The sequence below is a fragment of the Delphinus delphis genome, chromosome 16, assembly GCF_949987515.2.
Source record: "Delphinus delphis chromosome 16, mDelDel1.2, whole genome shotgun sequence".
NCBI classification, from domain to species: Eukaryota; Metazoa; Chordata; class Mammalia; order Artiodactyla; family Delphinidae; genus Delphinus; species Delphinus delphis.
In genome coordinates, this window is record NC_082698.1 from 4,860,750 (window position 1) to 4,877,880 (window position 17,131).

The 17,131-nt window shown below is 42.9% G+C and overlaps 1 protein-coding gene across 1 annotated transcript; it reads right to left on the reverse strand.

Annotated features, from left to right (window-relative positions):
* Positions 1-12,743: 12,743 nt before the first annotated feature.
* NPS (neuropeptide S) lies at positions 12,744-16,158 on the reverse strand. Its single transcript, XM_060033515.1, is given in 4 exon segments — positions 12,744-12,896; positions 12,899-12,925; positions 15,915-15,996; positions 16,112-16,158. Coding segments are annotated over 4 exon segments (309 nt in total).
* Positions 16,159-17,131: the final 973 nt, after the last annotated feature.

Consider the following 17,131-nt stretch of genomic DNA (forward strand, 5'->3'; position numbering starts at 1 on the left):
ATATGGGGATATAAGTATATGTATAGCTGATTCACTTTGTTATGCAGAAGAAACTAACACAACATTGTAAAGCAATTATATTCCAATAAAGATGTTAAAGAAAAAAAAGGCAACACATGGTCTCTTTGAGTAGGCGTAGCAAGGACTCACACGTAGAAAGCACTCAGTAAATGAAAACAGGGTTTGGAGTCGGGTACAGCTGATTTAAGCCTTGACTCCTCTATGTTTTAGCTCTGCAACCTTGGACAATTGAACTAATCTCTCTATGCCTCATTGAGATAATACTACGGATGTCACCCTGTGGTTGTAAGGGTTAAGAGGTAACTTATGCTAAGTGCTTAACAAAATAGTTGCCGTGCTAAGCGCTCAAAATGCATGATTATTTTGTTTAAAATATTATTTAAATATTTTATATTTAAAATATTATTTACATTTTATTTTTGAAAAGAAAAAAGAAAGAGAGAGAGAGTTAATATCCCAAAGCAGCCGTTTTTCGAAATCAAATAAATCAGGGAATTTTCTTCACCTTCTTAAGAGAGTAAAAAGGACAAAAGATGAAAAGTGAAAGAAGACAAAAGAAGGAGATTAACATAGATCTGTTGGCCTAAAGATAAAGACAGTATCCTTGCAGAAATTAAAAATATTTTAGAAGATGCAATTATCAGAATCGACACTACAGAAACCAAGTTAATAACATTCAGGACAGGAATGAAAAGTCCCAAGTAACATAGAGGCAAAGACAAAGAAACAAAAGAAGGACAGAGAAAATGGTTGTCCCGGACCCAACAGATGAGCCTCCCAGTTTCTGGGCTGCACGCATCGGGGCCACTTGGGGAGCCCCAGCCAGGGATGCTGCCCTTGCCGGGAGCAGACTGCCCTGATCAGGGGCTGCAGTGGCACCACCGGCTTGGCTCTCAGCTGTGCAGCCAACACACGCACCTGGTCCCAGATCCACGCTCGGCCGTTTCCCCTGATGTCACCGGCGGTCTGCATCTGCATCCAACTCCACAGGGCCGGGGGCTCCTGCTTTCCCCACTTCCAAGCTTAGGTGAACCTTCACATGCTGGGACTGGGACCTGGTTTCCCTGGCAGCTGCCTGGGGCCGGGGTGTGGGGTGGGACCCAGGCAACACAGCCCAGGAGTATGGAGAAGGGAGTACCCCAGGGGAAAAACTTTGATGGAAAGGAGCAAGTGGACCAATTCGACCAAAAACTCGGCAGATAAACGATTTACACCTCCACTCCCTTCTCCAGTGAACTGTCTTAAGACCAGTGGTTCATGTAGTCCCAGAATACCAACTATGATTTTGATGATGGTAGGACCAGCTCGTAATGCACAACCTTGTATTTGCTATTGCTCCCTCTTCGTTTCACTTCCATTCTTCTTTCATCCTTGCTGTCCTGGAATTGCACTCCAAACAGAGGGTGGCCATGAGGTGTTGCCCACATTCTGTGTTCTGGGGAATTCAGACTAAGGTAGTGATCAAAATGTGATAGACATTGGATATTGGATATGGATATTGGGTTCCATGAATTAGAAAATAAAAGAGTAGAATTACATGATAATAAAATGTAAGAGAAGAGAGCTTTCAAGGAAGTACCATGACCTGGACAATTAATTAATAGAGAATGATAAATATCCTGATAAGATTTATCCTGATAAGATTACTGAAGTTTAAACTTTTAAACTGAACTTTTAAAAAAACTAAAATGATCTTACAAATATGCAAAAAGAAGAAACAGGTTACTCACAAGCAAAAAAATAAAAATATTAAAGACAAGCTAGAACTTCTCAGCAGCACAAGATTCCAAAAGACAATGAAGCAATCAGATATCTACAAAATTTTGACAGAAAAAAAAAATCCCAACCTCAAAATGCTATAAGCTGTTATTTACATTAGAAGTGTAAAGCAATTATACTCCAATAAAGATGTTAAAAAAAAAAGAAAATCATTGTCTAAGATGGGGTAAAGGATGAACAGATAAAATCAGGATGGACCTGGAGATTATCATACTAAGTGAAATAAGTCAGCCTGAGAAAGACAAATATCATACGATATCACTTATATGCAGAATCTAAAAAAAACAAAATGATACAAATGAACTTATTTACAAAACAGAAACAGACTCACAGACTTAGAGAATGAACTTATGGTCACCAGTGGGGAAGGGTAAGAGGGAGGGACAGACAGGAAGTTTGGGATTGACATGTACACACTGCTATGTTTAAAATAGATAACCAACAAGGACCTACTGTAAAAACAATAAAAATTTTTAAAAAGTCAGCAAGTGCATGCACACACACACACACACACACACACACACACACAAAGCGCAAGTTGGGAGAGAGAAAGCTGAGCGATGTGGGACATGGGGATTGTTCAGGGTTCTCAGGGTCTGAGCGTCTGAGTTGAAGGCCATGAGCACAATGAACTCTCCCCCTCACCACCACCATGTCCCTAGTCAGGTCTGAGGCCCTGAGGTGTGGCTCAGCTGGGTTTTTAATGAGCACATTCTCTGTCTAACACTTAATTGTCTGAAAGCCTCCAGGTAGTTAGAATGTGCTTTGTAAATATTTTTTGTTGCTGCTCTGTCTTATTGTATATGCACTGAGTATTGACCTACATGTTTTGTTACCTAAATATTAAAGATACTGTTATCTCACAAAAAAAAGAAGTCAACTGAAGGACATTCTAAACATGCAAAGAGGGCTGATGCACGCTTATGTAAATACACTTGAGGATATAATCTAACTCAGCAAGAGGTGATGTCCTGGATCAAAGACGTCAATAAAATCTTAAAACCTTTTATTTTCTTGGAATGGGAGCATTTTCTTTCCCATGACCCAATAGCCAGAAAATGTGAGGGAGAAAAATAAAAGATATTTGCAAGTTAAATACAAATAAAACAAAAATCTAATTCCAAAATATGACAAAAATGCTCAACAGCCTATGACATAAGGAAGTTTTAAAATTGATAAGAAAAGATATCTAATTGAAAAACGGGCCAAGTACATGAGAAGGCAATTCATAAAAGAATTCCAAATGTGTGTGTGTGTGTTGGTGTGTGTGTAGGTATGTAGATAGATAGATAAACAGACAGCTGGATAGATAATAAATGTTTAACCCTACCAGTAATGAAAAAATGAAAAAGTATACATTTAAATATGTGATACTGCTTTTTACCAACCGAATTGGCCAATTTGAAAAAGATAGGCAATGTCCAGCGTGACTGTTCCAGAGGACACTTTAGCAGCATATGATGAAATTTTAAGTGTGTATAACCTGTTGACCAGGTTTCCCAGTTCTGGCATTTTACTATTACAAAGCAACTGACCAAAGGTGCAGAAGTACGAGTTGTAGCATTTTTCCTATTAACACAATATTGAACGATTGAAATGTCCATTAACAGAGGATGATTTAACTAGTGATACATGCACACAGTTGAATCCTCTGCAGACCTTAAACACGATGGTATATTTCAACATCGACAGACATAGAAAGCTATCTATGCATATTGTGAATTCATAAAACTGATTTCAGAATTTGAATTGTGTAACCACATTTATATAAAAATGGGCGTGCGTGTGTGCATGTCTCTGCTCCCACATCACATAGATGGCTGAAGACACTGAGAGAGGTTACCGATGGGTAGTGAGATTAGGGTTACATTTTTCAATTTTTGGGTTTTTTTTGCCTTTTGGGTTTTTTTTTGCCTAGGTTTTCTAAATGTCTGGTTATTAAATTTACAGTAAGATAAGTGAATAAGATGTCTTTATTTAAAGAAAAAAACACTGAAAAAAGTTCAAGCCAACAGATATTGACTTTCAACCAATATTGTAGATTTCCTGGGAAGTTTTTCTTAATGTATGTCACCTTGGTTGTATCTATTCATAGAAACAAATAGACCACCCCAATTGGAACAAACAGGCTATTCGTCCACAGCTTGCCATAGCAAGGGAGTCGGCCACCATCACTTGCGTTTGACAGAGACTCAAAGACAGAGGAGCACAGAAACTTTATAGTGGAGAAACAGGGAGGTTTCAGGTTTGCCCTGACTGGAGGCTGTTGGCCTAGAGAAGGTGGAGGCGGGCTGACCAGAAGTGGGGCATCTTATGTGATTGGTTTGAGAGCATATTTGACTTTCTCTGTTGGTTATGAGTTGGATGTGGGGTAAAGAAAATAGAGAAATTGGCAGTCATTGACCAAGTCCTGACCATTCTGTGCCAGTTGCTGCAGAAATTGGCTTCCTGGCCTGGTGGCTGCAGAGGGGTGGGTCTGCATCGTCCTGTTTGTTCTGGTCCTTGCTGGTCTGTACATTCAATCTCTCAACGTACTTCCATTAATCTACGTTATTGGCCACACTGTTTCTAGAGAGCATGGAACATTTCCCTCCCAACCAGCCATACGGGCATCTATAATAGCTTAGCAACATACTCAGGATAGCATCCAATCCATAATTCCATCACCAACAAACCGTATCTGCCTCCAGATCTTCACCCACTTAATTTGTAAGTATGAGTGATACACCCCGTTTTCTATGCAATGTTCCACTGGGATGTTCGGTATATTCTTCTGCAGCTGGTCACCATCGACAGAGCACTCAGAGATGGAGCATTGCGTTAGGTGCATAACATGTATTACTTCACTTACTTCTCACTACAACTTTATTGTTATGTCACCCTGGGTTCCATTTGACAGATGAGGCAACTGAGGCTTCAGTTTCCCGAGAAGCCCAGGATCATGTCCAGCCACCAAGCTTATCAAGTGGAAGGCTGTTGAAGCTCCCGCAGGTCTAAATCAAAGCCTGTGCTTCTAAACCTCAAGCAACACGAGACCCCTCGGAACTGATTGGCCACGCACGGCCTGGGTCACCGAAGCCCAGAGGATCCTGGGCAGAGAATACAGTGCGCTGATTCTGAGCTGCAGAGTTTGTTTCTTAAAGGCTATAAAAGCACCTTAGGGGCTTCCCTGGTGGCGCGGTCGTTGAGAGTCTGCCTGCCAATGCAGGGGACATAGGTTCGTGCCCCGGTCCGGGAAGATCCCACATGCCGCAGAGCAGCTGGGCCCGTGAGCCATGGCCGCTGAGCCTGTGCATCTGGACCCGCGTACCACAAAAAAAAAAAAAAAAAAAAGCACCTTAACCCGTAGTTCTTCGATATACCTGGAGGGTTTCCACCATGGTGGCAGGAAGTAGGATTCTAGCTAATGTCATCCTTTGGCAGTGACCATAATTCACTTTGATAATTACTAACCTGCTTGCCCAAGGATATGAGAAGGCCCATTATGGACAGGAGAACAAGAGTTACACACCTCCTGGAGGCTGTCTTCTCCAGTATAACTTTTAGCAATTTTACTGCTATAGAAGGAAATACTCTCTCTCTCTGTTATTTATAGAACAGTTACTTCACCATAGCACATTGCTATTTATCAAGTGCAGAGGCAGCTCCTTCATAATTTCCAAATTTTCTAATTGAACTGGATCCAGTCATTTTCTAATTGCTTCTTTGCTCTCTCCCACAAGAACACATTTCACCATGGGGAACATGTCTTGGAAATTTCAAATACACCATCTCCTTTCACTGTGTCCTTTCTGCCTTTTTGTCTTACTCCTAGCCTGTCTTTCCTATACTCCAGCTGCAGCCAGCTTTTCTTCACCAGCCTGTACCATTCAAAAATGCCTGAACACTCCCAGGAGACGGCGGCTTTCTTCGTCTAAGGGTTTTAGACGCTGAGTAGGGGGAAAATCCTCCATCTCTGGAGTTAGACCACCTGGGTCCCCATCTTGGCTCTACTGCTCACAAGCTGTGTGACCCTAGGCAGGTCACTTAACCTCTCTGCCTCTGATGCTGTATCTTTAAGATAGTAAGGGCACCTACCTTAGAGGTATTTGGATTCTTGAAGAAGTTATGGGAATTGAATGAGCTCATATATGAAACTCTTTAACCAGTGCCTGGCATTAGTAGGACTTAATTTTCACTCTGCATTCAAGCCTTAAAATCAATCTAAGTCTGACTAACAGACCGCCAGTCTGCCAGACCACCTGTAGTGTGTATCCTACTCCTTCTCATAGCTCCGGTCTAGAGACAAATGGTTCTCTCCCACAGCCAAGGCCAGTCACCCATAACTCCTCTGTCGACTCTGAAGTGGCGCCCATGACCCTCACTTCCCGGTGTTCACACCCTTGTGTAAACCCTCCCCTTGAGTGTGGGCAGGACCTCTGACTTGTTTTCAGTCCGTAGAATATGGCAAAGGTGGTAGATGTCACTTTCATGACGATGTTACAGAAAATTGCAATGTCCATTTACTGCAAGATTCTCTGTCTCGCTGGCTTTGATGAAGCTGGCAGCCATGGTGGCAGCCCACATGGCAACGACTGATGGCAGACTCTAGAAACTCAGGACGGTCTCCGGGCAACAGCCAGAATGAGGCTGAGACTCTCAGGCCTCCAGCCACAAAGGACTGAATTCTGCCAACAATTACGTGAGCTTGGAAGTGGATCCTTCCCCTGTTGAGCCTTAGGTGTGACTGCAGCGTTGATGACACCTGCACTGCAGTCTTGTGAGTCGCTGAGTTAGAGGACCCAGCCGTGTCTGGACTCCTGACCATCAGAAGCTAACACATGTGTGTTGTTTAACCCACTAAGTTTCTGGTAATTTTTAAATGTAGCAACAGAAAACTAATACACTGTGTTAGTCAGGGTTCTCCAGAGAAACAGAATGTATAGGACATATGAAGAGAGAGGGGGAGAAGGGGGGCGGGGGGGAAAGAGGGAGAGATAATACGCAATTGGCTCATGTAATTGTGAAGGTTGAGAAGTCCAGATCCCAGAAAGCCAATAGTATATTTTCAGTCTGAGTCTGAGTCGAGAGCAGAGAAGACCAACGTCCCAGCTCAAACACGGTGAGGCAGGGCTTCCCTGGTGGCGCAGGGGTTGGGAGTCCGCCTGCCGATGCAGGGGACGCGGGTTTGTGCCCCGGTCCGGGAGGATCCTGCGTGCCGCAGAGTGGCTGGGCCCATGGGCCGTGGTCGCTGGACCTGAGCGTCTGGAGCCTGTGCTCCGCAGTGGGAGAGGCCACAGCAGTGAGAGACCCGCGTACCAGGAAAAAAAAACAAAAAAAAACCAAAAAAAAAAAAAAAACCATGAGGCAGAGACAGCGAGTTCTTTCCTACTCAGCCTTTCATTCTACTCAGGCCTTCAGGGGACTGGCTAAGTCCCACCCACACCTGGGAGGGCAACCTGCATTACTGAGTCTGCAAATTCAAATGCTAATCTCATCCAGAAACTCGGACACACTTAGAATAATGTTTAACCAAATATCAAGTCACCCCATGGGCCAGTCAAGTTGACACATAAAATTGAGCGTCTTGTACACTCTCTCTGATTTCTTATTTCCTTCTCTTCTCTTCACTGCCTGACACCATACCTGTGGGCAACTGGACATCACAGGTCACAGGGCACCTTCTCTGCAGTCAGGCAGACCTGCCCTTTACCGGGTATTTCACCTTGATCCTCTAAGAGAAAACCACTGGATCTCCGAGCTTCAGTTTCCTTATCTGTCCATGGAGAAAAGAGCATCCCCGGGCCCTCTCCCAGGGCTGGGGCTGTGGAGAGTATAAATGGGATGGAGTATGGAAAGCACTTCAAGCAAAGCCCCCAACCTGTTTGGGGCTTGCAGAGGAGTTTGGGTATCACTGCAGAGGAGACAGTTTGCGACCACACCGAGTCCCGCTTAGCAAAGATCTCTTTAGGTTTGATTCTTTTTTTTTTTGCAAGTTTTCTCCATCTAGGGCGTCAGCCTTGATGGGCAGGGGTCAGCCAAGAAGGTGTCAGCCAGAGGCCCGGGATGAGCCTCAACACCACACCATGGAGGGCAGAGGTCAGGGCAGAAGACCCAGCAGCTGGGCAATGACTGCAGGGCCTGGTCTGGGTCCCACAGAGAGGGGTGCTTGCACCTGCATGGCTGGACTCACCACGGTTTGTGCTCCAGGAGAGAGGGCTTGCCGGCCATCTCACTTTTTGTAGGTCGAGCAGGGGAATGGATTTGTTAGCTGGGAAGAAACAATCTGAGCTGGACTGTCAGCTGCTCGGAAAGTTGCATATCCCAGCCTGGGGGAGTTGAGGGGGGCTCAGTGCTCATGAAGTGGAGGAGGGCTGACGACAGTCACCCCAGGCAGCTCAGGGGCAGCGGTCCAGCGCCCAGAAGACAATCATCCCTCCATAGAAGAGAATTAAAGCCACAGCCTTCCATCAACAGAGGAACCTGCCTCTACACTTAGCATGTGAGTCCACATGAATATTAGCAGAAAGAAACACACATGGAGGGAAGGGGCAGAGCAGAGCCTCCTGGTGTTTCCTTTCTGCTGTTATTGTCTGAGGGCCAGAAGGAGATGAGAATATTGAGTGCAGACATGGGACTTTGATGTCAAACTGCTATATTCTGGGTCTTACTATATGAGAGAAATGAAATTCAATTGTTTTTAGATTTTCCTTCCCTAAATTTTTGCTCCTTCTCTGACGGCTCAAGAATGAATGAGGCTGAGTGTTTGGAGTGGAAATTTTGTAGCAGGCATCCTTGTTTGTTTGTTCATGTTTCTGCATTAGAAATAAATCACCACCAGAAGGAAAATGAGAAGAGCGTCTCAAAATTTCAAGTGTGTGAGCTGAAAGCTTAATTCCTGTATTTGTTTGCTCGAGCTTTCTACCCACAGATTTACACACTCATGCATCCCTCTCTCAAAATTTGGGATGTTTCTATGGGAATCTCAGTAAATCTTTGAGAACAAAATGTTCCACATTTGCACGTGAAAGAGAATCCAGTGAAATAGAATTTCACCTTTAAGGTGATTTTTAATTGATGGGACAGGAATCTGACTCTCAGTCATGTTCTCTCAGCACCTCGGAGAGTGACAGCTCTCCCTTCCCGTGTACTTGCCCAATCAAGGGTTTCCGCTCAGTTTAATTACTTCCCAGGGCAGAACTATGAAACAGGCTAGGAAGAAAAGCAATACGAGTTCCTGGGTGTCAACCGTAGAATTAATTACTGCTACTATTATTGAGACCTACTATGTATGTACTTTATTCCTCATTCTTACAAATCAATGAAAGCTGAAAGATATATTTGATAATGTCATTTCTCTGCCCAAAACTCTCCAGTGCCATCCCTTGTCATTCAGAGGAAAAGCAAAATTTCTGACAAGACCATACAGAAGCCCCCTACCTGTCTGGTCCTGAAACGGAGCAGGACCCTATGGTCCTGGCCCCCATGTCCTCAGCCTGCCTTTTGTCTGTGGAGAAACTTTAGCTGAAGAATAAGTTTAATCAGAGAAGTGAGAAAATGCAGAAGCAAAGAAAAGCAGTCCAACAAGACTAAATAATAATACTTTAGTCATTAAGCAAAGTCAAGGACCTTTAGTTCCTCCTCAAGGGCTGTAGATCATATTCTGAGCCGTATCCTGCGAGCTGTCTTGTAGACACTGAAACCCTCACCAGGTGGAAGAAGTTAACCCCATGATGACCAGAGTGTAGCCATGACATAAGCTGCCACAGTTCCGAGAACTGGCCTCAAGGCAACGGGAACAAACCAATCCAGGAACTGAAGAACAATCTAGATGATGCTGGTCAGGCCACCACAAGGCCAATTTCAAGATGACTGTCCGAGCTGAATGTGCTGTTTCTGCACGCAGCCCCCTTCCTCTGTCTGCAAAAGCTCTTGCCCCCTGACTGTTGGGGGCTGGCGGGGAGATGGCCTTTGGGCAGGAGTCTGCCCTCCAGCGCCCCCTGGTGGCCAGCCTCCAAAATAAAGCAAACTTTCCTTTCCACCAATTGGCTTTTGAGCAGCGAGCAGCCGGAGCCCACTTTCGGTTACAGCACCACGTCCTCCCACCCTCTCCCTGTTCATTCCATTCCTGGAATTTGGGGGGGGGGGTTACTAATCATTCTCAACAACGCCTTCCCTTATGACGGTATCTGAAATTATGCCTCCACTCCTAGACCCTCCGCCCTCCCTCTCCCCCTTCATTGCTGGTTCTCCTTATCACTTACCCCTTATCACCATCTAACATGTATAATCTTCTTTTCTCCAACCCCCCTCCCACTCCACCGAAAGATCAATGAGAGCAGGAATTGGTCTGTTTTCTTAACTACTGTACTGTATTCCCACTGCCTAGAACACTGTCCCTGGAATACAGTAGGTGTTCAATAAATATTTGTCAAGTGAATGAATTGGCAAATGAATGGACAATCCTGTAAGGTAAGTAAGTATTAGTCCCATTTCATAGGTGATGAAACTTGGGCTCAAAAAATTCTAGAAGCTTGAGCAAGGTCATGCAGCTGCGTAGACACTGGCCCTGGGATCCAAGTGCGGTGTGTGTGGCCAGGGGGTCTTTGGCATCCTGCCTCCCCAGGTCCTGCTTTGTGGTCTCTTTCTCCACACAGCATTCTCTCCCCCAGGTGCTCATGGCCCTCAGGGCTTTTTTCCTTCCTCTCCAATTATACCTCTCCAGGTAAGAAATGAAACTTAAGTGAGTGAATGTAGAGTTGATCAGAATGAACACACAAAGCTACTCCTCCCTGGGGATGCTTGCATTCTGAGGGCTTCTAACCCCAAGCCTGAGGCAACTGGCTCTAAAGGTGAAATTCAGGCCTCCACTAATATCCCCTCGTGACAAAGGGGCGTCACCAGAGTCGCTAACCTCTGGTGACCCTCTCATCACCATGCCCTCTGACCCCAGGCCATTCTTCAGGCACCCTTGGGAGTAGACAGCCTTGCTCAGGACCCTGCAGAAACTGGTGCCAATGACTGAATATGACCCACTGGCCACTCAGGTGCTACACTGTCTTAGGGTTCACTTTCTCCAAAGGTTTCCATGGTCATCCTTCGGTCACCTCTCTAATGACACTGTCTAAACACGACTTGGAAGTCCTCTTTATCTTAGACACTTTATTCCTAAAACCTTATCAAGAGGTACAATTTTTCCTCAGAAAGCAAATTTCCCTGCCTGCTAGTTTTTCTCTGCTACAATTTTTAGAGTGCAAATACTTTCTCATAGGCCATTTTCCCCCTGAGGTTAGAATGATAGTTCAGATCCAGAAATGGGAAGAGAATTTTTCCAATTACGTTTTTGATGCTTTATTATTCCAACCAATCCATATAAATGCAAATAGAAAATTAAGAAGATTCCTCTGCAATAAAAACCTTCTCTCTTCCCTACGCAAGATGCCTGATGGACACCACGCTTGCCGTGAGCTTATTAATGCAGCAACTCGTTTTCAGCTTTGCAGGAGTAAATAATGTCTAGTGGGCTATCCAATTAGCTGCCCCACCAACAATGCTAGGCAGATAAAAAAATACCAGTTTCCCTGACAATCATCTGAAAGGTTTTCCACAGTTTCTTGGGGGCAATCTACATCTCACCCGTTAAGCCTCCTGGTGCCGCAGAGCCTGTCCACAGGCAGGGCGTAGGTGGATCCCTTCCCGCCATTTCCAGGTGCTCCGAGGGGAGTCCAGGCTTGCAGTGGAGGGTAAGGAGAATGGAGCTGCCAGGGGCCAGCTGGTTAGATTTCTAAAGCTACCCTCATAGGAACAAAGGCCAGGACTGCAGGGACAGAAAGCAGAAGGACATAAAAGGTCCCGAGTCCTAAAATGCATTAGGACTTTTCCACCTCATCTGTGTCTACACCGATAGAGTGAAATGGAAATGCCCTTAGTGTGTTGGCTAGAACACACTAGCATTGGCTAGAATGCCCTTAGTGTGTTGCAGAATTAAACACGCACATACACATTAGGAAGATTATGCTTTTGAAATAATAACACATCAATCAATGTTGCATTATCCTTTTAAAGAAAAAGTAACATCAGGGGATTTCCCTGGTGGCCTAGGGGTAAGGATTCCGGGCTTTCACTGCTGTGGCCCGGGTTCAATCCCTGGTTGACCTGTGGCTAAAAAAAGAATGTAATATCAGGAGTTTCAGTGGAAGGGGTTTGAGGTCTTTCCTGAAGGGGGAGGGAGTGGGGCTTGGATCAGCACAGTTTTGGGGAGCTGACTCACAAAGGACTCCCTCCACCCCCATACCACTCCTGGGCTACCAGCCATCTCTCTGCTGTCTTTATTGTTACTGGCGATATATCTGTGTTTTAAGATTTAAAAAGAAGACAAATTCCCGAGACAAAGCAATAATCCATGTCTAAGTATGTCTGGTGGAAAAGGGTAGCAAGAGTTACACCCAGAGGGCCCTGGTCATGTTTGTTTCTGGTATCAATCGATTGAGGAAATTACACTCGTGTCATGAATCTTAGCTTTGGTTAATTTCACAAGACTCTCTTAGAAGCTGAAATAACACATCCCCAAAGCATTGGCCTTGCTAAAGTCATTCCAGAAAACCATATTTAAAAGAAAAAAATTCAGTATTATGATATGATAGGCAGGGGAAAAACTCATACCACTGTCGTCACAGTAAAAATTCTCATACTTTCTGGCCAATTTAAGATCAAACAAATGTGTCCATGCCTATTCCGGAAAGTTACTAACTGATCACATAAATATTTTACTCTCTCACAGTGGAAGTTTGACACGGGTTTACATTTTTTTAAACTTAATTTATTTCATACCAGCTAGGAGAGGGAAGATATTTGAGAACTGAGAGCATAGCAATACTAAATGATAAAGATATAAGTGACTTTTAACACATTAGCCACACTATACAAAGTCTGAGATTAATTCCCAGAGTCCTTTGCACACTTAGTCATGATTTTGCTCTTTGAAAGGAAGTGTTTCTCATTCCTGTGCCAACTCCATTGCGAAAGGACCTTTTCATAAGTGTCTTCTCCAAAATTGGCTTTAGAAAATCCAGTCCCTCTCTCCTGTCCATCCTCATGGGGCAGCTGTTCAGTAGGATATGACAAAGCAGTCAGATTTTCCAGACACCTGGCAGTTGAGATGGGGCAAGAGGGAGAGAATACAGCTTTAGCGTTCAAAGCTTATCTCAATAGTAACAATTTTCAAAATCTTATGGCAATAAATCCAATATTTAAAAAGGGTTTTGATAAAACACTTTTTTTTTTTTTTTTTTGTGGTACGCGGGCCTCTCACTGTTGTGGCCTCTCCCGTTGAGGAGCACAGGCTCCGGACGCGCAGGCTCAGCGGCCATGGCTCACGGGCCCAGCCGCTCCGCGGCATGTGGGATCCTCCCGGACCGGGGCACGAACCCGTGTCCCCTGCATCGGCAGGTGGACTCTCAACCACTGCGCCACCAGGGAAGCCCTAAAACACCTTTTAAAATATATACTTTATCAAAATACAAAATATTATTTGGAGCTGTGTACCCTCTTTTCTAAATTTACACTACTTATGGGATTGCAGCTCTTCAGTGTTTGCATCCTACACCGTACAGTTATCTTGTTGCTATTACTTTATAAAGAATCTTTCAAGTGGCTCTAATTAGTCTTGGGACTGGTTTTTTAAATTCACTGAGAAAAATAACCCATGATAACCAAGTTTCAGCTGGAACCACTTTCCTTCTGGAGTCTATCCTGGACCATTTGCCAGGGTTCTCCACGAGGATGTGTTTGAACTTGAGAGTTGACATCTCTGTCTTTTGACTTTGGTTCAGTTCCTCATCAGGGCCTCAAAGGCCTGGATGATGTAGGATAGTGTAGGGAGCGCTTCGTTGTGGAAGAAATAAGTCTGGAATCTTAGACCTCAGATTGGCCGTTGAGAACTTGCAGTTCATACTAACCCCATACTTTGTAGATGAAGAAACTAAGTACAGGAGCAAAGGGGCATGATCAGTGATCATGTGTGCTACATGTTTTATGCGTATCATCTCACTTTATCCCCTCAAAAAGCTTTATGAAATCGGTACTATTATTTCCTTGTTATAATTTCCTTTAAATGAGGAAATTAATTAAATGGCTTGTAGGTGAAGCGGGATTTGAGCTGAGACATCTGACTCCAAGCCCATGTTTTTCAACTGTATTAGAACTATAAGAGGACGGGGGGCTGAATGTCCCCTTTACAAATAAAGAAACATACTTCAGTGTCAAAAGCACACATTTTCCTTTCCTGACGCAGGAAAACAAGTTTGGTTTGGGGTTACTTTGGAAGTTGAAATGGGGCCAGTGCATAAAATGCTCCCTGGGATTCTTCACCCATCAGTGGGTGGCTCCCTGGAGGGTCCAGCTGTCAGAGCTCCGAGGAAAACCATTCCCACTGTTCTCTGGAAAAAAAGATGGGCATTTCTTAATTTTGGATCTGGGAATTGTCAGAGAATTTCGGAAGTATTGGTCATGGGAAAACCAATCAAAAATTCTTACACTGTGTTTTACCCTGTGTTAGCAGAGGAGATGTAAGTGCGATACAATGCCATCTATTTGAAATTCCCAGCAAGGAGGGGTCTATGAGTCATTTCAGGAAGGGAAGCATTCCAGTTCTTTCCAGAAATTCTCATGATGCACCTTTATATTGCAAAAACAAAACAAAACAAAATGCTTCATTTCTAGTTATGAGATCCCCAAAACATCACTAAACATCCCTAAAAAGATACTGATGAACTTTGCTGATCCATGAAGGGAACCCTTATCAGGCAGACTCGTTAACTGAATAATACGGTAGATTTGCCTGGTTGATAAACTTTATGAAGTTCACAACAAATATTATAAAAGCTTATATGTCCTCTGCATAAACACTCACCCTCAACAGTCGAATTGGCACCATTATTATGTGATTCAGTTATAATGAGAACAAAATTATCACATGAAAACGTAGAAATACAGAAAATGCAGTGAAGGAAGAAACATTTCATTTATGGACAAGGATATCTCATAAGAACAACAGAAGAAAGAACATTCTTAATTTAAAAAAAACCCTACACACAAGTGCCTATTGCTCAAGAGAAATGTCATGAACAAACCTTCAGGGAAAGAATAGAAAGTAATTAGCAAAACACTTGAGAAAATATACCAATTTATGGATTGAGAGTCGTCTCCTTGATCAATGTGGTGTCTTACAGAATCAATGACTAAATTAGTGTAGAATGCTCATAGGGGTGTAAACCAGGAAAAAAGAAGCTAGATTAAGTAAACAAGAAATAGAAAAATGACAGATGCAAAGATTAGTGAGAAGACGCATAATATAAATAGCTAGATCATTATGTCTGGACATATATTTATTATTCAGGATTCATGTGGCATCTCATTATCCCAAAAGTGGTTCATAATTACTTCAATTTCAGTAATTACAGTATGCTTTTAGTGAAGCAAAGTTAAAGTACAAAACACTATCAGTGACAAAGATATTTAAAATTTTTAGACCAAGTATTGACATAAAACCTCTGAAATGTCATGTAGCAATAGCATTAAAAATTCTGAAGAAAGACATTCATTTTCTGAATGTGTGGAACAGATCAATAAATATAGTTAGGAGTTCAATCAATAGGCTTGAATAAATATATGAAGTAATATTTTATATGATATTCATTAAGAACTGGCATATCATCTATATTCTATATCAGAAGAAGTTACCATTTTTGTAAAACTAAGAAAGTTGCTGTTTTTGAAAACTAATCCATTGTATTTTTAATACAGTTTCAATGGTTAAATGTTCACTTTGATTATGAGTGGATGCATGTGGAACAAATAAATTGTCATGGGCAAAATAATTTACATTTTACAGTGAAATGAATGCAGGGGCCAACTTCTAAATAATTCAACGCAAATTTTAGTATAGTCTGTATCATCTGTTGTAAAAATGTTTCTTTTACCTAATTTTATGACTCTACTTCTATTTCTTTCATTGTAAACTCTAGTAACAGGGAAGTACCTTTTCTTTCAGATATTCCTAGAGATTATTTTGAATTTCCACACTCTGCAATTCTAGTCATTTAGTCAAGCATCAAAAATAGAGGCAAATCTCTTACCTTAGAAGATGGAACCAGATGACAGCAAAACACATGCATTGTAGAAATCAACAGGAATAGAATAAGACTGGATTTTAATGAGCTGCAGAGTAGGGAGAAAAAAAAAACGACTCAGAAAAGTCTTACTCAGGCAAATATAAATTAAAAAGCATATACAAATTCAACATTTTTCTTTGTGGAAAAATACAATCTTTTACCTGATTATTTTGGACTTCCTGAAATCTCTGTAGATCAGTGATTTCATTGCCAAATTCCTCACCCTTACTGTCAGATCCTCCGTTGGTGATCCTTTTATACCAGGAAAGTTCAGGAGTAAAAATAGCAACATGTCCCATCATATGTGACTAACTGATCTGGCCATGGCCTTTTCTTCCTGTTAAGTTGGAAAAGGACAGTAACATATAGGCATTGTCATTGACCTGCCAACCATTGACTTCATTTAAAGTTTGCTGTTAAAAATGTCCTTCAAAAGTGCTGTCTTCTAAACTGTGTCTCTGTAACATAGATGGCCAGAAGTCTCAAAAGGAACCAAAAGTTTGTTCAGCTCAGAGTTTAAACACTCAAGAAGTATGATATTATTTCCTTGAATATCAGACGTCTCTTTTCAGAGAATAACGCACAAGGAGTCCTTGCAGGAATGAAGAGCATCAACCCAAAACACGTGCACACACTGAGTTTTCTATAACAGATTTCCTTCGTTTAGGACTTCTGAGGTTAAAACATGGAAACAAATGTCATCCCCCCACTTTGCCACTAATCATCCAAATAACGGAAGGACGCTATCTCTACCCCCCTTTCCATGAGCAGCCCCAAAGTTCTGGGGCCAGAGTTGTAGGCGAGCCTACCTGCAGTGGCCTCGTTTTCTCTACAGGACGTGGAATTTCCCCAGGAAGCCTGTTCTGTCCTTGCACACCAATGGGCATCCACATCAATAATGGATTCAGAAGCGCTACATGTGAATGAACAGATGTTGCCAAGGCTTACGATGGAGGGAAACACCAAGCGAGGTGTTTTCTGCTTGTATAGATAGTATTTCTGAGATGGAGCCAATATTTCTGGAATACAAAGCAGTGGAGGAAAATCGTTGCCTTCTCAAGATCAGCACCTTTTGGAGGACAAGGCTGTCCTGTGTCTGGGACCTCCACTGCTCATTTGTCAGCACTGCATCCCTTTCTTTCGTAAATTGCCCCTCGGTATGATTCTCATGTAGTTGTCAA